This window comes from Mastigoproctus giganteus, chromosome 9, assembly GCF_048544385.1.
Source record: "Mastigoproctus giganteus isolate SK-2022 chromosome 9, ASM4854438v1, whole genome shotgun sequence".
Taxonomy (NCBI): domain Eukaryota; kingdom Metazoa; phylum Arthropoda; class Arachnida; order Uropygi; family Thelyphonidae; genus Mastigoproctus; species Mastigoproctus giganteus.
In genome coordinates, this window is record NC_143583.1 from 211,152,184 (window position 1) to 211,174,109 (window position 21,926).

A 21,926-nucleotide genomic window follows, 5' to 3' on the forward strand; every position below is an offset into this window, starting at 1 on the left:
TGCAGTTCATGAAGAAGACAGCACAGATTAGTGTTATTCCACATTGATATAAACAATTGAAATATGGAAGATCCTCAGTGCATGATAAACAAATCCCACCAGGACGCTCAGCAACCTGCTGTAACAGAAGACCCTTACAAAAATTATGCGTTAATCCTGGATTTTGATTTTATTTGAATTTTACTGGCGATTTAATCCTGGAAGACCGCTGTATTAGCGTCAGAGAACTAGCTGCAGAGCTCCAAACTAAACTAGGTTAGGGTCTGTGGAGAACATCATCCATCAACAATTGCGTATGAGTAAAGCGTGTGCGCTAGATGGGTGTCCAGACTTCTGTGACCCCTTTCATGTGCACATGAAAGGGATCACAGAAAGAGTGTAGTACATGGTGTTCTTTTCAAAAGTCTATCAAAACTACTTCTGGGTAAATACAAATTTTGACCCCTTCCCTCGTTGTATTACAAATTTTCCTCTTCAATAATACTTCACTATATGTCAAGTATTATTGAATAGCGAATGTTGATTTCATACTTCACCATGGACCACAGTAATCTTACAAGAGCCACAGTGACTGAAGGTGCCGTCTGCAGCGAGGTCGACCTCAATCACGATTGGTTGATTTGTGGTTTTATGGCCATAATACCAAGTCCATGGCTACGAACAATAAAAGTTATAATATTTAAACTCGTAACAATATCATTTTTGAAAATGAAAAAAGAAAAAAAAAAGTTTGATACACTCATATGGCAGTCGTTTTAATTAAAACTGAATATATACCATCTTCCCTTGGATTCTTCCTCTCCTTTAAATTCAATCAATGACTTTTCTAATAAAGGTTTCTCTGATATCACCAGATCTTTTAATTAATTTAAAAGTCTAATTCAAGCGTGGTCCCAGGATTTTCTAAAAGGAGGATCTAAAATAGTTAAGGGTGGGCAGATAAAGCAGTAAACCGGAGAATCAAAACTTGATTCATCACGTAATACTAAAAATTTACCGATATTTTGATCATTATTCAGGGAAGTGGGGACGATATAGCCTCTTTAGCCCCTACCTGGAACAGTTGTTTGTTTAAGGGCTTTACGGCGCAAAGACATCAAAGGCCATAATGCACCTAACTATGGTGATGTTAAATTCTATCTGTATAGATGTTATTCAACTTTATACCTGGAACAGCCATAGTCTGATTCCTTCACAGTCTCCAGCTTGTTTTCGAATAAAAATGTCATTGTTAAATACGTATTATAATGTAATCTTAAACCATTCTCGATGCAATTACAGGTTGTGCAGGTTCCGTGCTCCAGCTACCAGCAAAAGAGGCAGATGTAAGTTAAAAAAACTGTAAGCTAACTGATGACTAAATTTCTGGTACCTTGCAGATTATTTCGTCTTATCTCTTTCCCTATGAAAAACGATCTTCAAATCATTCCTGATATGTTCAACAAACAGAATCGCAAAACTTCTTACAGCTAAAATCATCAAAAGGAAATCCATCCCATTAAAAGATCCAAGAAAAAATTAACGTAGTAGCATAGTGTTTGGGGCAAGGAGTCACCGGTGGTTTCCCATACGTGCGCCATTAGTACTCTTGTGAGGTCAATTGAACTCAGAAACGGGCTCCCTATGTCGATCGGTCAATATGAGCACATGAACAGTTCGCCTTTTCCGGGCCTATCCGTAAATGCTTCCGATGGATGGTGCGCTCCAAAAAAATTTTCTGTGTATCCTGATTGTAATCTGCCATTAACTGAAGGATCGTGAGTTGTCTGTTGTAGCGGACAGCAAGAGTCAACCATCATTCACTTCGAGAGTCAACCTGTAATGACCTGTTCGTCCTGGAATGATGGGTGGAATTGTCCCTCTCCGGACCATTCCAACGCCATCAGGTTCTTCCCTGTCCCCGTTTCAAAGGTTTTGCTGAGACGGTTGGTGACGTCACTCCTAGATGGTATAGGATGTGTCCACTGAAGATATGGTGATCATCATGCTTTGGCTCATAAGTGTATACATTATATCAAATCTGTGACTCCAGGATTTATAATTTAAATTAAACACTTATTGACACCCCCCTCGCACCAAACCTACTTTATTCATTGCTATGTACAAAATGAGGTTATCTATCCTCTGTGTACATCAATAATTACTTAGTATACTAAATAATTAGATACCTAATAAACATTAATAATTAAATACTTAGTATACTTCTTCAAGAGGAGTGTTTCCATTTACAATGGGTTTCCTCAGCCTACAAGTTATTTCTTATTAGGAATTTTTTCCCGCCATAAAGTGCTGTTCAAGGTGTCTTGGTCGGTTAAGCCTCGGGCTGTCATGCACTCCCGTACTCCATCCATCCATGTCCTCCTAGGTCTTCCTCTTCTCCTGCTTCCAGGAGGTATCCATTCCAGGATAGCCTTTGGATATCTGTTTTCTTGCATCCGTTTTACATGTCCATACCATGTTAGACGCTTTTCTTTGATGATGTCAATAACAGTCTTTTTCACTTCCATTTTTTCCCTTATGTCTTCATTCCGTTTTGTCTCTTCTAGAAGTTCCTGCTGAGCGTCTCCAAAAATCCATTTCTGAGGAGAGCAATTTGTTTTCCGCTGGCCTATTCAATGTCCAGGTTTCCGCTCCATACAATAGACTAAATTTTAGTATAATAAGACTTAGTATACTAAATATCTAAATCTAACTTTCATCATTCTTCCACGTTTCAAATAGGGATACAAGGTTAACTTAATCTCTTATATGGGTAAATACGTGTTGTATACAACCCTCTGTATTATGTCGAACAATTTGGACAATTGGGGTATGGATTATTCCATTTCTGAGCTATGAGAAACGCGGCGTATATTAACCGTTGTGTTATCCTGCAATAAAAATACTATAACTGATCACAGTACTACTTGTCCTTTAAAATGAAACTTGCGAAATGTTCGGTTAATTTTCTTGTATTACAGCGAAATCTGAACACAATACGCAAAATAAAATACAATAGTAGGAAACTTCTTAAGAAATTAAAACTACTTCGGTGTGAGTTTAAACATCACATATGCAGACATTCCGCGTGCGAATTACACAGCTCGTAAGACATATGTCTAACAGATGTTTTGCTTCTCACAGAAATGAATGGCCTTCCAAACAGCTATAAGAGTTCAGTTCCAGATACTGTACTATTGATAACAAAGTCAACAGTTTTCCAGCTGAATCGCCTCAGATAAGCAGTGATACAATGCGATATCTGTGTCTTGTGGCATCAATTGCAACCTTTAAGAGGTGGGACGATAAGTAACGAATGTTTACTGATACGAAATACCAAATTATCTTAATTACATTTATTTTAAATTGAAAATGACATCTCAAATTCTCTTTTCATCAACACTGTTCTCAAATGCAGTAACGTAACCTGCTCGGTTGGTTGTTGTGGTGTTTTCTGGCGCAAGGGCAACTTAGACCATATTGCGCTTCCCAAATCAATTCAATTTCAATATTAGAACTGCTTGTACAGCAGTTAGAAACGGTCATACATTTGAATTTGTTTTAAATAGAAAAAGAATTCAGAAAGATTTGCTTCTTTGCCTATGATGCTATTGAGAGACAGAGGTTGTTGCAGATCTGAAATGAAATTAAAAGCCATTCGTCGGGCGTTGTTAAACAAGCCACATTCCAGGAGTATATGTTTTACTGTAACTGGTTGCGAGCAGTGCGCACACTGAGGAGGATCCTTCCATGTAAGCAGATATAGATGAGTGTGACCTACTCGGATTCTATTTTTACGAAGGCTAGAAGTCCATAACTGTGGTGCAGATTTTGAAATAGCTCGTTATTTGTTTGCATTTTCCACAGAAGTGTCCATTGTTCCACTCACGTTCTCCTTATTTTGTGTCTATAATCAGGATATGGGACTAGATCATTTGTTGAGGCTATGTTGGAAGAATGCTTTGAAGCAGCATCTGCACATTCATTTCCTGGAATACCACTGTGGCCAGGGATCCAAGAAAAGATCAGTTTGTTGATGCTCATGAAGCTGCATCAGCTTATGTCTTACGAGTTTTAATAAAGGATTGTTAGGAGAGGAACTGCTTTTCAAAACTAAAATAGCACTTTCTGAATCAGTATATATTATACCTTTATTTATTAACAGCAGTGAGATATTTTTCAGAGCAAGTTTAATGCATGAAGTTTAGCGGTATAACTGCTACATTCGGTTGGAAGTGAAAACCAGACAGTTGAATTAGGGAAGACAGCAGCTGCACCCACTTGATTTTCAGACTTTGAACCATCAGTATAGATCTTTGTAAATTGGGGATACTTTTGTGCATGGGCATAATGTAGTTGTTGGATGTTAATATTTGCTATTGAACCTTTACCCCGCTCAAAGTATTCATTAGAAGAAAGTATGAAGTTAGTCCATGATGTATCTGGATCTTTGATTCTCTGAGGATATTATCAAATTGGATGTTCAACCTTTCTGCTAGAACCTGCAGTCTGATACCAGCAGGCCGAATTGTTCTGGGTTTATTTGCATAGTGGGTTTTCCACTGGAGATCATGCAAGAGTGGCCAAACAGGATGAGTAGGCAGGCTTTTAATTTTAGCTAAGTAATTCATCAGCAACATTTTTCTTCTGATGCTAATTGCAGGTTCGTGAGCCTCAACATAGACTTTGTACTGTTGACGTTCTATATGCACCTAGGGCTATCCTAAGAGAGGAATGTTAGATGGGCGCAAGACGGGCTAAGGTGCTCTCCCTAGCTGAGTCATAAACAAGTGCTCCGTAGTCTAGACGAGATCTAATTAGGGACTTATATAAGTGGAGCAGGGTATAACGATCTGCACCCCAAGATGTACTAGAGATTACCCGGAGTATATTCATTTTCTTTGCGCAAGTGGTTCTTAGATATTTTATGTGCTCCTCGAAGTTTAATTCCTTATTAAAAATTAGCCCTAGGAGACGAACACTGTATACAATTGGTAAAGGGTGAGTGGACAAATGCAACTCAGGTTCAGAATGCATTCTGTGCTTTGTGCAAAAATGTATGGCTGTAGATTTGTAGCTTGACAGTCTGTAACCATTTTGTGCCATCCATAATTCAATGTTATCAATGGATATTTACAGATGCCTCTCGATATAGTTCATGTTCTGGGAATGGCAGGATACGGTAAGGTCATTCGCATAGAGATACGAATCAACGGTGTTTGGAATGCGGTTTGTGATATTGTTTACTCGTAGTGAGAACAGAATGGCACTAAGAACACAGCCATGTGGGACTCCTTGTATACATGTTTGAGATAAAACCTGCCGGTACTTAACTTGGAAAGATCCGTGTTGAAGGAAGCTATGAATAAAATATGGTAAATGCCCTCTCGTATGAATAGAATGGAGATCTCTTAAGATGCGGTAGCGTGATTTGGTAACAAAAGCATTCTCTATATCAAGGCATATGACGAGATGTTGATTTCTGATGAATGCGTTTCTTATGATTGATTCAGCTTTTGTCATGAGGTCTAGAGAAGATCTATTCTTTCGAAAACCAAACTGATTGTTTCTGATTATGTTTCGGGATTCAAGATACCAGGTGAGGCGATGGTGAACCATTTTTTCCAAAGTGTTGCTCAAGCAGCTGATTAGAGAAATTGGTCTACAATTGTGTGGTATCGAATGATCTTTTCCAGGTTTCGGTATAACTATTATATAAGAATGTTGCCAGGAAGTGGGGAATATATGTTCTGAGAATATCCGATTGTAAAGTTTAAGCAATGAAGATTGTGATTTCTGATCAAGGTGTTGAAGCATTATATGGTAAATTCCGTCAGAACCAGGAGCACTATTTCTTGAGGTATATATAGATTCTTTCAGTTCAGATATTGTTAATGGTTGGTTATAGAGTAGCTTTGAAGTTCAGTTTCCTTTTCTCAGTTTCAGATTTAATTTTTTGGAAAGACGGTTGATATGCGCTTGAGGCAGACAATTCACAGAACACAGTTCCTATGGCATTGGCAATCTCTCCAGGAGAGGAAATCTCCTTCCCATTCCAGTTAATAATAGGTGAAGGTGATATTTTCCAATTAGCTTATTTATTTTTTCCCAGATTATTCGGGTATCAATATCTTTGTTGATTGATGAGGCAAACTTTATCCATGAATCTTTTTTGGCCTTTCGCCGGATGTAACGAGCTTTGGCTCTCAGTCTCTTGAAGTTAATAAGGTTGACAGTGGTTGGATATTTACGGAAGGTGTTCCATGCTGAGTTTCTCTTTTTGCTTTTTTTACAATCACTATTCCACCAGTGGTTAGTATTCCGACGATTTCTTATTTGAGACTGTGGGATGGCGGCTGTTGCAGCTGTTAGTATCTGCGTTTTGATATTATCGGTGGCAATGTCAATAGCAGAAGACTCAATGATATCTTTGTCAAAAGATACATGTTCAGTAAATTTTGTCCAGTTACCTTTGAAAAAATTCAACTTCTATTTTGTTTCTGTTTGTTTGGACTGGGTGGTTTCAATGCTACAAATCAGCGGGTACTGGTCAATGTTTAGAGGATTGTCATGTACTGTCCACTCTATAGTTGGGAAGAGGATCGGAGACCAGATTGACTATTATGTAACAAAGGTATAAAGTAAAGTAAATTAAAAATATGTGCAGTATAAAACTTAGATCGTTGTATAAAAATTAATAGTGTAAAAAGTTAAAAACGTTAGACATGTTGTCTCCGTCACCTAAAATCTGACTGAGTGTAAATGGTTCAGTCAGATTATTAAAAGCGGTAAAACAATCGTTTTTCTTCTATAAAAACAGGACATTCTATAAAAAGATGACGGACGGCTAAAATAATGTTACACATCTCGCACATAGGTGGGTCATCCGCCTTCAGTAAACAGGAATGTGTTAGATGACTATGACCCATGCGGAGCAGCAAGAACAACTTCCTCTCTTCAAACCCTGCATAGACTGGACTGCCATTGCGTAATTACAGGCTTAATGCGATGTAGTTTATTTGTGGCCTTGTCCGTGCCAAGAATCTTGCCCTTGGGAATGTAATTTAGAACGTATTATTTGCCTGTAGTCTGTATAGGGGACTAACAGGCAATGATTATCCAAGGAAATGGCTTATTGGCAGCGGTATCAGCTAATTCATTGCCTGGATCCCAATTTGGCTTGGGATCCAGCAAAAGCGAATATCAAATTCTAATCCCACGAGAGAAAAAAAGAATCTGCCGGATCCTGGACAGGATCGGATGAGGGTTAAACCTCACCGATACTAGAGCCTGTAATACGCTCAATGAATCACAATAAATCATATACCTATGTTACTCGCGATTTTTGATGTGATCTAGGGCTGTTTGTATTGCATGCAACTCTGCAGTATAAATGCTAGTTTCTTGTGGGATCTTATAGGATAATGTTTTGTGAGGGAACACAACAGCAGATCCCACATGACATTCTAACTTTGAGCCATCTGTGTAGACTGGCAGAAAGTCAGAATACTGCTGTCTATATGATGCAAAGATTTGCTGGTAGACAGATCGTTGTGTAGTAGCCTTCTCCCAGATCTTAAGGGAGAAGTCACACGTTGGAAAATAGGCATGCCAGGGTGGAAGAAATTGCCTTGGTGACTGGGCAACGTTGTCTACCGTCATGTCTAGTTCATTCAACAGCCCTTGAATCCGAATACCAAAAGGTTTGTTGGCAGTCCGACGGGTGTTGTAGAGGTTTTCCCAGCGCGGCTCAAAGACTGATGGCCACGTGGGATGATCGGGCGAAGATTTTAATTTGAAGGCGTACTGTAAGGACAACTGCTTACGTCGAAGAGACAGAGATGGTTCATTTGCTTCAACGTAAAGGCTTTGGAAAGGAGATGTGTGAAATGCTCCAGTGACTGTCCGGATGGTGGATTGGATCTAACCACCGAAGTACACTATCTCTAGCAGAACCATAAACCCGATACCCATAATCGAGTTTGGAACGGACAAGTGCTCGGTAAAGACGAAGGGTAATACGATCTGCACCCCACGAAGTTGAGGAAAAGGCATGAAGGATGTTAAGCCTTTTAACACACGTTGTCCTAAGCTGAAGAATATGTTGTAAAAATGCCAGCTTCTTGTCGAAAATAAGTCCAAGGAATTTGAATTATGCAACAACTGGGATGTTGTTTTGCCCAAACCTTAATTTGATCAGGATGAAGATTACGTTTGCGACAGAAGTTTACACAAACAGTCTTCTGTGATGAAAATCTGAACCCATTAGCCAAAGACCAAGCTGTAAGATGCTCAATGGTTTTCTTCAGTTGCCTTTCAATGACCCTCATATTGCATGAATGACAAAACATAGTAAAATCGTCAATATACAAGGCATTTTTCACCGTGGGTGGAAGTCATTCTGTGATAGTTTATTTTGATTGCGAAAAGCGTGACACTTAGGACGGATCCTTTTGGGACTCCCTCCTCCTGACAAAATACTCGAGAGTGTGGATCCTAAATGGACTTGAAATTGGCGATTTGAAAGAAATTTTTTAATAAAAAGAGGAAGATTACCTCAAAGACCAAAGTTATAGAGGTCTTTTAATATTCCAAATCGCCAGGCTGTGTCGTACGCTTTTTCAATATCAAAGAAAACTGCTACCAAATGCTCGGATTTAATAAAAGCATCACCAATGGATGTTTCCAATCGAATTAAATGATCCAGAGTGGATCTATTTCTTCAGAAGACGCGCTGTGCCCTGGAAAGCAGACCATTTGTTTCTAAATACGTACAAGTCGGGCATTAACCATTCTTTCCAGGATCTTGCGCAAACAGCTTATCAGAGCAATAGGACGGTAGTTACCTGGATTTCTAGGATTCTTTCCTGGTTTTGGAAAGGCAAGAACGATTGCTTTCCGCCAGGAAACCGGAAATTGTTTATTAAGAAAAATTCTGTTAAACAAAATTAAAAGGTGATCCTTAGATTGTAGTGAGAGATGTTTTAACAATTCGTAGTCGATGTCATCGGGCTCCACAGCACCTGCATGCGTGAGAAAGAGTGCTGCATTTAACTCTTCCTGTGAAAAGGTCTTGTTATACGATTCAAGCCCTTTTGTATAGAAGTTCAGTGGGTTTTTCTCATTTTTCTTTTTCAGGGCCAAAAACTGTGGGAAAAGATGTTATTGCAGAGATTTTTGCAAATGTTTTTCCTAGAATTCTTGCAACTGCAGTTCGATCTGCAATTGGACATCCGTTGTTCTCGCGGATCACTGAAGGGCATGGTAGATATTTCTCCTTCATTTTCCGGATCTTATCCCAGACTACTTTTGAGCTAGCAGCCTGAGTTATGGAAGATGTAAAACGAATCCAAGATTTCCTTTGGCTCTGACATCGTACATAGCGCGCTTTCGCACGTACACGTTTAAATGATATTAAATTTTCGGTCGTGGGATATCGGAGGAATATCCCCCAGGCTTTGTTTTGTGCTGTGCATTCTGAATTCCACCAAAGTTTGGGAAATAGTGGGAACCGGCTGGATGATTTTGGGATTGCAATTGCAGCTGCTTGGACAATCGTTTCTGTAACATACATGACTGCATCATTGATCGGCTCCTGACTGACTGTAGCGATGTCAAGATTTGCCAGATGTTGAAAGGCATTCCAGTCACCCTGATGAATCTTCCACCGCGGCAGGTAAACTAAATGGCAGACACGGTCTACCACTGGTTAGGGTGGTTATCACGGGGAAGTGATCGCTTCCATATGGGTTTTCTTCTACGTCCCAAGTAAATGAAGGAAGGAGAGAAGGGGAGCAGCTAGAAAGATCGATGGCAGAGAATGTACGGGTAGGTATGTGGAAGGTGTTTGTTCCCACATTTAGGAGGGAGAGGTCATTGTCAGTGAGCATATGCTCTATGACTCGTCCCCTTCCATTGATGTTAGCACTACCCCACAGAGTGTTACGTCCATTGAAATCCCCAAGAATTAAACAAGGGGAAGGCAATTGTATGATAAGCTCATCAAAGTCTTTCCAGGCGATGTCAATCTCAGGTGGCAAATAAACAAAGCAGACAGTTAATAAGAACGCCACTGTAAGGCGGATTGGTACAGCCTCAATGTTAGTTGTAAGCTGCAAAGGCTGAAATGGGATCTGGTTGCCGACGAGGATTGCGACTCTTCCACGAGCAGGACCATCCACAATTCTATGCTTACGAATGATACGTATGGCAGTGTCATCATTTGCCTTTAAATAACTCTCCTGTATGCAAAAGCGAGCTGGTTTTTGCAGGAGTGCCTTGATGTCATCAGTATTTTGCCGGTATCCACAACAATTCCACTGTAGGAATTTAGCCATTATTTGGAATTGGTGGTTCCCGAGGTACTGACAGCCTAATTTTGTCAGTCTTGGATTTATATTTCCTGGGGAAGTATGGACGCTGTCGTGTGTCCATTTCTTCCTCCGCAAAGACTTTCAAGACTGACTCATCATGTACCTCATTGGTCTCAACATCCATTATTTCTTGCCCTGAAGTGGGCAATTCACTTTTCTGTGATGTTAATTTAGTGCTTGCTGTTGTTAATGCTGCAGCACTGGGAGGTACAGATATTGGAGTGGCAGCTGACTGTGATTTTGGGGTGGGCTTTAGTGAACTCAATAAGTAGCGGGCAATGGAAGTAAAAGAGTCCACTGTGGGAACAGTCATATCAGTTTGAGTCCCAATGGTAATTTTACCAGAAACATTCTAGGCGTATGAAGGCTTTCTGATATTTATTGGTTGGATGCGTTTTCTGGCCTCTGGGTAGGAGATATTCAGCTCCGTTTTTAATTTTTGAATCTCCTTTTCGTCCTTCCACTTCTGGCATGCTCGAGTGTATGCAGGGTGCTCTCCTTGGCAGTTAGTACAATTAGGCTTAGGAGCTATACATTCTTTGCTCTCGTGATCTTGAGCACCACATCGAGCACAGGCAGGGTTACCACGAGAAGCTGTTTGTGGGTGGCCATCCTTTTGACATTTAAAACACCTCAGTGGGTTTGGAACGTAAATCCTCAATGAGGGGACGCCCACTCGTGAACTAGCAGGTACTGAGTACACGAATGGGACGCCAAGTTCGCTTAGGAGCACCATACCCACGTTTCCAATAAGCTTTGATCCCATCCCAGAACCAAAGGGAACGCAGTTGACCCTAGCAGTAAGAACCACCCGCCGATTGATTCCAGTCAGGGCGGTCTGGGAAGACCCGTCTTGTTGAAGCAGGGGCCAAAGTGTTGTATCAAGGCTGGGCTCCTCAACACCAGGATCCCCCTTTCCGAGTTTCCACGGGTCGCAGCGCACGGCTGCACACGCCGGATTCCAATGATGTAACCCTGGAACCAAGGTATGAACGTTGGATCCCAGTGTTGCTAATCTGGAAGACCATCAGCATCACTGAGAGGTCCCCTCACCACCTACAGGTGGTCACGTTGAAGGGCATCCAAAGTATTGCCGTCCGCCAAACCGTACATATCCACTTGCTCCTGATTTGAGTACATGGTTTAAACAAAGTTGAAATATTTGTTCATGGACAACTTGAAGCAATAACTAATTTTTTTAAAGACGATACAGTGATAAAAAAAATATCTAATTACATTTTTTAGTCATTTTGTTACCCTTGTCCGTCCCACTTGCAAGTTTCAACGGAGAGGGACGTTACTTCGAAAAATAACCTTTACTTCTCAGAAACAGTGCAAAATATTCGCCACGGGTATTCCATTCTAGTAGTGACATATTTATCATAACACTGAAATGTTAAACTATCACTGCAAAAAAAAATTTTACATAGAGATTTAAACGGTGTATGTAGAATAAGTATTGTTTTTGTTTCTTGAATTAGTTATTTCGCTTAGCAGGGACGTTTATTGATAATAGGCTTTTACATTACTTTTTTTTTTTTTTTTTACCCTAGAACACTTCGAAGATTTATTTTCACATTACTTTTGAAACGCCTTCTCTGTTATCCTAGAAACAAGGCGAGATTTAGATGCTTCAGAAAATAAAAATACTTACATTTTGGTATAAATTTTAAATTTGTTGTAAAGTAGTGAAAATGACATTAATAATGACTTGAACAAACACAAAAGAAAAAAGTTAATGAGCAAAGAACTTGCCGATGTATTACTGAACTGACTTAAATATGAACTGAGATTTGACTTTCAATTTAACATTTTATTTCATTCAGTCAAAGCGCAACTTCTGACAGATAAGTGTTGTTATATTGAGGTGCAATTGTACAACTTGTTTACTCTGTACACATCACCCTCACTGAGACCTGGTTTCTCCACTAAGTCAACTAGTTTCACTCCCTCTTGTTTGGCTACCATAGTCATTGAATACCAGTCATTAGAGAAGGTTAAATTACCATACAACATTACAGAATTGTAATCAAAGGGATTGAGCAGCCTGTTTTGATCAGGGTTCAGTTTCTGGAATTGGTTGCGGGCACCTAAAATGATATAAAAACAAAACACTGAAACTTCAATAGATCAAAATATAGTAAAAGAAAAGAACAATTTCTAACATGGTTTGGAAGTCCATTACATGGTTATTATTCATTACGAATTATTAATATATATCATAAACCACTCTTAAGCATTAGCCTAAACTAATATACATTGGGTAACGCTTCAGGTATGGGCAAGATACCTGAAGCGAAATTTTTTGCTTCATGTCTGTGAACCTGAAAAGAGTATTCGGTCAGCAGACACCACGGTCTGATGATGGATATCGGCAAGATACCTGAAACGCTACACAATATATATTAGTTTAGGCTAATGCTTAAATAAAATATATTAGTAACTCCACTTAGTATAAGAGAGGTTTATGACATGTATTAATAATTCGTAATTTCTAAAATGTTATGAAAGTACACTGCTCGACAAAATTAACAGACCAAAATGTTTTCCATGAATATTTTATTGTGAACCGTGTCGTCGAAGGCGAATATTTGATATAATAGATCTTAGCATGCAAATTACGAGTATCCAATAGCAATCAATCAATCTAACACCTTAGAGAGCCGCACATTATGCAAATTATTCAGGCCTGGTCACAACCACGCCTGAATAAAAAAAAAAAAACACTGGTTGCGACCACATCATTTCATTCCCGTTTTCTGGATGAACCGTACTCAGGATGGCAAGTCGTCATCGTTTAGATGATTCTTTGAGATGGCCGGCCGTTAGACGACTTGAAGCCGGGCAGTGGTAGACGAAAGTGCCATGTTGGCTTAATGTGTCACGCAGTGTCGTCTCGGTACTATGGAAGCAGTTTCAAGAGAAGGTAACCATTACAAGAAGAGCTGTCCAAGGTTACTCTAGGGCCAGGTCAATCATAACATACCGCTATTTGACTAATGCGTAACACACGCTTCTTGATTAGACCGGGGTTCGAGCCCGTCACCACCAAATACGGAGGATGCGGAAAAGTCAGGGAATGACCACCACATATTCCGGGAGCAATATGGCCTTAGTTGCTAATGCTCCTAAAAACCAAATAACAACAATAAAATAACATCTGACTCTAATAGCAAGACCGAATCCCGTGATATCCCTTCATCGACTATCTCTTAAGTTGCTGCAGCCACAGGGGAAAACGTTTCCAACCGGACTGTTAAAAAAGCTCAATTCAAGTGGACTCTACGCAAGGAAGTCAGTCTATCCCATTAACCTTAGTCTAAGTCGAGGATGCCCCAGGGATTGGTACTGGGCCCCCTGCTATCGAACTGTGTACTTGACCAGTTCCTCTGCAAGGATGTAGGGAACGTCAAATCATTGGCGTTTGCTGATGATCTCTCCCTGGTACTGGTCGCTAACTCTAGGACTCAGATGGAAATCATCGCAAACGAAGCACTAACCACCCTCCGATACTGGGCAGAGGGACATTACCTGACTATCTCGTCAGGTGATGTCCCTCATATTTTCCCACATAGATTTCTAAGAGAAGCTTTATAATCAGAAGATTATAAATAAAATGTTTGTATCTGCGTATATTTATATATACGTAATTAAATGAAATGATCCCATTAACCTGAACCACTGCAGAGTTCGTCAAAACTGGTGCTATGAACATGTGACTTGGGGCCCTGACAAATGGGGTACAGTTTTGTTCTTTGATGAGTCTCGTTTTAGTCCACAAACAGATTCCAGACGTTATTTCATCTCGAGACAATAAGAAATAAAGTATAAAGTGTTATTTAGTGTCAAACGGCACCAGGGGTTTCCCCCCATCTCCGTGTTGCTTTCATTTCACACTTGGCCCCGTGGAGGAAGCCAAGGTACACCAGTATTGGGAAATTATTCTGACAGGCCCTGGCCACCTAGTTTCCTGAATGATGGATACTAGAATCTAGTTAAGACGAAAGTGGTTCACGTATGCGGTGAGAATTTGGACACTTAAAAATTTGTGTGGGGCGTTCACTGGAGATATAGGCAGAGTAGGGAAGGAGGGAGGGAGACTAAAGGGGAAAAACAGAAGTATGGGGACGATAGAGAAGGCGACCCGAATGCAGAACAGTGGGGCATGCCTATTCCCCACCAGGAGAAGAAATAGGGGGTGGCGAGGAGAGGAGGGGAGGGGAGGGGACATGAGAACTTGTGGAAGGATGGGATTTGTTGTTACAGAATCCTATAGGCACGTTATATCGAGCATGGTTCACCGCCGTTAGGTCTGTTTAGCTCGAAAATATGGTCATGTGACCATATTTTCGAGCTAAACAGGTCACATTATATAGACTTCTGTAATGTGACCTTTTCTGGTAATTATTATACAACCCCTATAAATTTCCCTTGCACCTGTACGAATTTTCTCGCTGTCTCCCCATTTCTTCGCTGATGAAATTCTAGAGTATACCACCACCATACCAAATTTTGTCCCGCTTCATCGCAAGCAGCAAGAGCTACACGTGTTCTGTTAATTTTGCCGAGCTCTATATATATTCTTATATACAGAACTCGGCAAAATTCTGTATATATCTCGAATGTATTCTCGCATAAGCCGTAATAAGTAGATCGCTTACTCTTCAGGATATGTTCCCAGAAAATTGTTATATAATCGTCTCGATCAGATCTGTTATGCTCATGGTGGAATCCAATAGCATGACCCAGTTCGTGGAGGACTGTCGCATGATTGTAACATCCATTTCCTAGAGTTAAGGCCTGCACGTTCCCATGCCTTCCAATAAAGGACGCACAGCTGTAAGAAAATAAATTCATAAGGTATGAAAATAAAATCAGTTACTTATTTTTATTGAGCAATCGTGCGATCAGTAAATGTCTTTGATCCTACTGATTAAGTGCAAAGATAATTAGTTTGCTAAACCAGATACTATTATTTCACTATAAAATTCCTTATTACGTTGCTTAAATAGGAACACTGGACTATTCGCTAGTGTTCCTATAGAAAAAAAATCGAAAAGGTTGATTTTTTTCCTTTAGCTTTGAAATTAATAAATTCAGCCCAATTATTAAATTTTTATAAATAATCGTTAATGTTTATTGTATGTAAAATGTACGCAAAGAAGCGTGTACACAATAAACATTAACGATTATTTATAAAAATTTAATAATTGGGCTGAATTTATTAATTTCAAAGCTAAAGGAAAAAAATCAACTTTTTCGATTAAGGAGTTGCGAAAAAAATTTCCATCTTAAACTATTAGTTAACAATTACCTCCACTCAACACTGAAAATACCATTACTCCCGAGTCCAATCAACATGCTTGTCGGCAGCACATAAAAACGATTTCTTTTTGATATACACGGAGTTGGCTGTACATTATAACCACCACTTGAATATAAATAGACTGCTCTGTGACGCTAGTGAAGGAGGTAAGTCGACTATGGCTGATATAATAGAGTATTTCGCGTGGCGATCAGTTTGGAATTTCTGCAAAAAAAAAAAAGGTTGTTTGGTTGTTGTGGGCGTTTAATGGTGTATAAGCTGCTTTGGCTATAATGCTTCTATTCATTTATTATATAAAGATATCAGATATTCTCGTACGGTCAGAAAAATCTGTAATCAAAAAAAAGATTGAAAACTCCAGTTTTCTTGAGGAAGTTTAAAAAATTTGAAAGATCTGCTTTGTCACCAATCACATTCTCTAGAGTTATTAGAACCGATTGGTGTCGACAACTTTCAACGTGGAATGACTGTGGGGTAAGATGTACAGGTGCCAGTATCTCAACAACAGCCACCATGGATAAGTGCTGCCGTTCTGTGCTGTCAAGAGTCTACCATGACTGGCTAACAGCGGTAGAAGAACCGGCCAAATATCATACATGGGACAGCCACGTGTGGTCAACGCCAGTGGAGAGAGTCGTGTGTCTCTTCTCATAACATAGAAGCGACGCAGCACATGGCCCAGCTAACCATCAAGTACAGAGAAGGAACAGCAAGACCAATATCCAAATGGACTAGGCGCCGACCATTAACTTGTAGAGGCCATGGCAGTCGACGGCCGTCACTAGTATAGTGTGTTCGTGTCTAACGGCACCAGGGGTTTCCCCCATCTTCGCGTTGCTTTTATTGTAGGTGTAACAGTTCACTGTAAAGGCCAGAGATTTAAAAGTGTTTGTATATTGTATGAGTATAGTGTTGTGTATCGTTGTTCTTCTGGCCATTCAGCCGCTAGACCCCTGCTGGGACCCAACGTTGTCCACACTATGTCTCGTGGAGGCAGACCAGGTACACCAGTATTTAAATAAGTACTCTGGCAGGTCATGCCACCTAATTTCCTGAGATTTCAGTGGCTAGGACCTAATATATATAAGATAAAAATTCTTGCTCGGTGGGGTTTAAGAAAATTAAGTAGAAAGGCCAAATTACTTTATTGTGCACGCAATTAAATTTATCATTACATTTTAAGTTATGTGGGGTATACGCCAGCGTATTATGCAGAGTGGGGGGAGAAGCAGAACACTGGGGGAAAATATAAATATGGGGACGATAGAGAAGAAGACACCAGATAATCAGTGGGGCAGGCCCAGGCCCCACCAGGCGAAAAAAGTTGTGGCAAGGAGGTGAGGGAACGGAAAAGACCGTCCCGTTCACCCTGCCGTTACTAGTACATGTGCCCAGTGCGAAACACAAGAAAGCTGGACCAGCGACATATGGAAATCTGTCCTGGTATGTAGCACATTTGGTACAATCGCCATCCTCCCCACACCAGGTGGAAAAGACCAAATTTAGAAACCTGTCGATATTGGGAGGTAATTTTATGGGCTTTTTCACAATGTGACTGAGTTAGTAGTCTCAGGGGATGGAATGATTTTTCTCCAGGAAACAGGATTTTTCGACCAGCAAACAGGAAAATCAACCATTGAACCCACGCAATTTATAGATATAATGTATACGGGGCAATATTGCCCGAGTCGTTGAAGCGCCTAAAATCTTATTACAAACAAAGGTGTAGAAATGCGTTGCTGGCCTGATGAATTCCGTTTGCAACTCTATCGTGCGTATCTGTATTTGAAGAAAGCAACGAGGCTGTGGCACCTGCATGCACGGTTAATTTTTGGCAAACTCGAGGCGATGGTGTTATGGTTTGGGGACTGTATTCTTGGGAGTACACCACTTCATGATTACAATATATTCCGGCAACACAGCGTCAATTAACGAAACAACGCGCCATGCCCGGAAAGTTGCTAACTGGTTTCAGGAACATGACAATTAATTCTCCGCCCTCCCATGGTCGTCCAACCCCACTGATCACATTTGGGACCTAGAAAAGGCTATTCGACGGTATGACCATTCACCTGACAGTGTGCGGGCATTAACAGACATATTGTGCAACGCATGGGTAGCACTACCACAGAAAATCCTGTAACACTTCGTGTAGTCCATGTCGAGACGCAAAAGGCAAAAGTTGCCCCACGAGGTAAGTATTAGGTAGGTGTTGCTAATGCAAAGCCGACTCAGTATACAGATGGCAAATAGACAGCTGGTCATCATACATTATTACTCTTCATTCGAAGACAATTTGTTTCTTTCATAAATGGCGACTATTTCGTTCTGCTTTTTTAAGCAGTATTCGCATTTTTTGTTCGTTCGCTTTGATTGCACCTTACACAAACTGAACTTCCAGGGTGAAAATGATATGCATTATCTAAGTTTATGAATTCAACCATTCTAAACGTTTTGCTTTTCAAATCGATCTGTATAAGTACCGTTTTGTTTCTTACCCTCTTCCTTTAAAGAGCAGTACATAATCCTTCTCTTCTTTATGTTCCACAAATCTAATACATGTTTTTGTCTCGTACTCCTTCATTGCTCCAAGAATCAGATCTTTCTGCTCCTCTGTAACAAAAACGAATTGAATTTTAATAACGAACTGAACTAGTTCAACTGTTTTCTCACTTTACAGTTTCCTATACTAAACACATCGCTCTTGAGAAGGTTAAAGAAATAATTTTGTTCTCTGTCTTACCTAAGGGAGCCTCCATTTCATAGGGTATAATTCCTTCGGGCCAAACTTCATTGTTAGTTGCGACTGCACTTCTCTCCTGTAAAAAAAGAACTGCTTTAAGAATGAGATTACAGAAATGCAAATGATCACTTCAGACTCACTCAAAGCCATATACTTACTTGGTCGGGGTAAATGCCAAAAATATCGCCTTCAAAGAGATCTGGATTTTCCATGGGACGGTCTTCGAGGTTTACTGGGGGAAAAAAAATAAGAGGAAATTAGTACGCATTTTATCACAATTTTAAAAAATTGTCTGTTAAGAGTAAATTGATTTACATTGGTTCATTAGCTGCAGAAAACAGTTCCCATTCATTTTAAAAATAAAAAAAATTAGAATTTTTTTTAAGAGAGCCATAGAGCGACCCATCTATGGTGCTAAATTGCTGGGGGGAGGGGTATGACATATCCATGTGGAATATTCCATATTTCAGATGTCGAAGCATTCGCAAAATGAATATCTTCAGTGGGGTTCAAACAGACGTCTTTGAATCTTTCTCTACAGGATTCTTATGGAATTGATATTTGAGCACGTTGCTTCTAATGGGCGAGAGAATCTTTCATCATTCCCTCTTACAAGGCTCGGATAAATCACTCAATTTCCCAATGCTTGATAAAATTATTGGTTTACCAATTTGTTTCTTACCCTCTTTTAGCAAGTAATGATTTTTTTTCTTTTTTCTGTGCGAGTATACCATTCATAACCATTATGAACACGATGATTTCTTAAAATCATCATGTATTTTCAGAAACAGGGGAACCAGAAATAAACCTATTATTACTAAAAACAATCTGAAAAATAATCGTCGGTATACAGTGTTTGTAAGTTAATTGTATTCTATTATTTATGCTGTATAAGCTTGCTTGTTAGAATCATTCACAGTACTAATAATACGGTAGGTTTGCTGGATGAAAAACACTAGATAGGCTGTGGAGGAAATAACCCACTATTTGCCGAATTAGCCTGACTGAATCGGGCTGTTTTTAAAAAAAAAAAATTTTCGTGATTCTAACCAACCATTCCTCCTCAATTTAAATTTTCTCCTCTCACGTGTGCAATCTGAGCAAGATGAAGGATGCCACCAACATTTAACTTACTCAATCCATTAAGAGCTTCAAACACCTCAATCACATATCCTCATATGCGTCTACTCTTCAGGCAGTGCGGTTAGGAAAATGGAAGCCTTTCTTGCAAAGCGCACCCACTGTTTCTCTCATTACTGTTATCTGTACCCGTTCCAATAGATCCACATCCATCCTCCAGCAATGTATACGTAGTACTCAAGAGGTGGTCTAACCACCGCCAAAATTCCTGTATATCATTTATAAAACCCCGTGAGATGTCGTAGCAGCCTGTTTGCACTAAAAAAATTCATATGTGACTGCACAATTAGCCTCAGCTCTTTTTCGTTCTCTATTCCCTTAAGTGTGGTACCACACAGATGATACGTCAATCTGGGATTGCTGCTACTCATACAAAGAATCTCGCATTTGTCAATGTTAAATTTCAATTGCCATTTCTCAGACCATGTACCTAATTTTTCTAGATCTCGTTGCATAGCACACCTTGATTACTGTCATTGACATTCCTTCCAACCTTTTATATCATCTGAAAATTTATACATTAAGAGCCTGATGTGCCCTCGTCAATATCATTAAATAACAGTGACCTTTGATAACCACTATGTCTTCTCCCACTCAATCATCCCTTTATCCATTAAAAAAAAAAAAAAAAGACTCATTATGGTCACCCAAGAGCCACGTGCAATATATGCATAAATTTATGTGTTCTGTGAGCGGCTTGCTCGATTTGCTTGCTTGCGAGTATCTGGGAGGTGGGAGACTTTGCTATCAACGTTTGCTACCGATTAATCCAACCGCAGAATGACAAAAGCCCATAAAAATTCCTTGCATAACTGACGGGATTCGAACCTGGGCCTTAAACAACTGGTGTGAGGAGGTCGGCGATTATAACCACCGTGCTATTCGTAGACTCCCTTTATCCACAGTAGCAGAAACTTTCCCGCAATGCTACCATTTAATTCATTCATTCATTTAACGAAAATTCTCCACATATGAAATTTTTTCCTGTAAAAAATAGCCATAAAGTGTGTCTTCGGGTCTACGTTATTTGAATCAAATGAGCACAGTGGACTGTATTAATATGTTTATACTATAAATTGTCTGTATTCCGTTTCGAATATCTGAGGCTTAGTAACAAATGCTAACAAAACTTGGTTCCAATTTAGGTGAATCGAAAACATTACCTATTTTGTTAAAGGAATCAAGTCCACATTCGTCATTCTTTCTGAATCATTTCACTTACACATAGAAGGGTTAACTGTAGTGTTGCTGCTCAGCTAATCATATCTTTAATTCATATATAATCAGCAACTTTTTCATCTTAATATAAAGTTAACTGCAGTACTTAATTTTCGAATGCAGTAATCAATATTTAAGAAGCTACCCAAAGATCTCGGCTCTGTGGCGCAAACTAGGTGGAAAGTGGACGAACTTATTTTATACTAAGATGCTAATTAAACGCGAGTATTTTGTTAAAATACTGAAGCCATTCCAGACCCCTCTTTAAATCCACAGAATCTCTCATCTTATGTGGAAAGGGCTAGAGTATACAATCTTGCGTTAAATTCTGGTACCAAAAATTCAATATGAATTGGAATAGACAGTTGTTCCAGTTCCTAGGATATATATCATGCTTCTATACACGAAATTAATCAGCCAAATCTTTTTAAATCAATTTGGAATAGAGTAACTTTGAGTATTAAGCCTACATAGGTAGAAGTAACAAATAAAATGAGCAGTGTGATGGTTACATAATTAGCAGCAGGGCTGGTAAATTACGTTAGCCCCCAACTCACCATTTCTTGCAGCAGTTGTTGAAATTGCTACGGACACAAACACTAGCACCACTACTTTCATCATGGTGTTGCCCTGGAAGTTCTTGTATAAGGCTGAAATGTTTCTTGAAGCTGAAATTTTTATATTTCTTTCAAAAGCTCACCTTATCTTCTTCATAAGCAAACCACCTGTATTCTCCCATCAGCTTAAGACAATTGTTATATGAGGGAAGTTGATAAAACAAACTGATATTATAAAAAAAAATAATCTGGAATTCAGTCCTTGATCTCACTAAACACCAAGTAAGAAGATAAAGTTCTTTATCAATGTTAAAACGCTGACTCCTACTGCAGACAATCTAAGAATCTTACAAAATAGAAGGTTCAAAATAATAAAATAGCTATATAATTTAATTAAACTGATGGAAACATACAGGATCTTTGTAGTTCTGACTGCTAAAGTTCACCATGGTTAAGGAATTTTTTCATAGTCAATATGAGACTATCGTTGTCGTAAAAAACAACCATTTTACGGTGTTTCAGAGAGCCATAGGTTTGAGTCAATCCGAATGATATTTGAAATATGGCATTTGGCAACTCTGTTGAAATTA

At 39.4% G+C, this 21,926-nt stretch overlaps 1 protein-coding gene across 1 annotated transcript; it reads right to left on the bottom strand.

Moving 5' to 3' along the window:
- Positions 1–525: 525 nt before the first annotated feature.
- LOC150081098 (astacin-like metalloprotease toxin 5) lies at positions 526–21,416 on the bottom strand. The gene is made up of 7 exons (XM_090380921.1): positions 21,337–21,416; positions 18,580–18,653; positions 18,422–18,497; positions 18,177–18,291; positions 15,014–15,189; positions 12,243–12,442; positions 526–654 (listed from the first exon to the last, which is right to left on the bottom strand). The coding sequence occupies exons 1-7, from the start codon at positions 21,398–21,400 to the stop codon at positions 526–528; spliced, it is 834 nt and encodes a 277-aa protein (XP_090237047.1). The 5' UTR covers positions 21,401–21,416.
- Between the last annotated feature and the right edge of the window lie 510 nt (positions 21,417–21,926).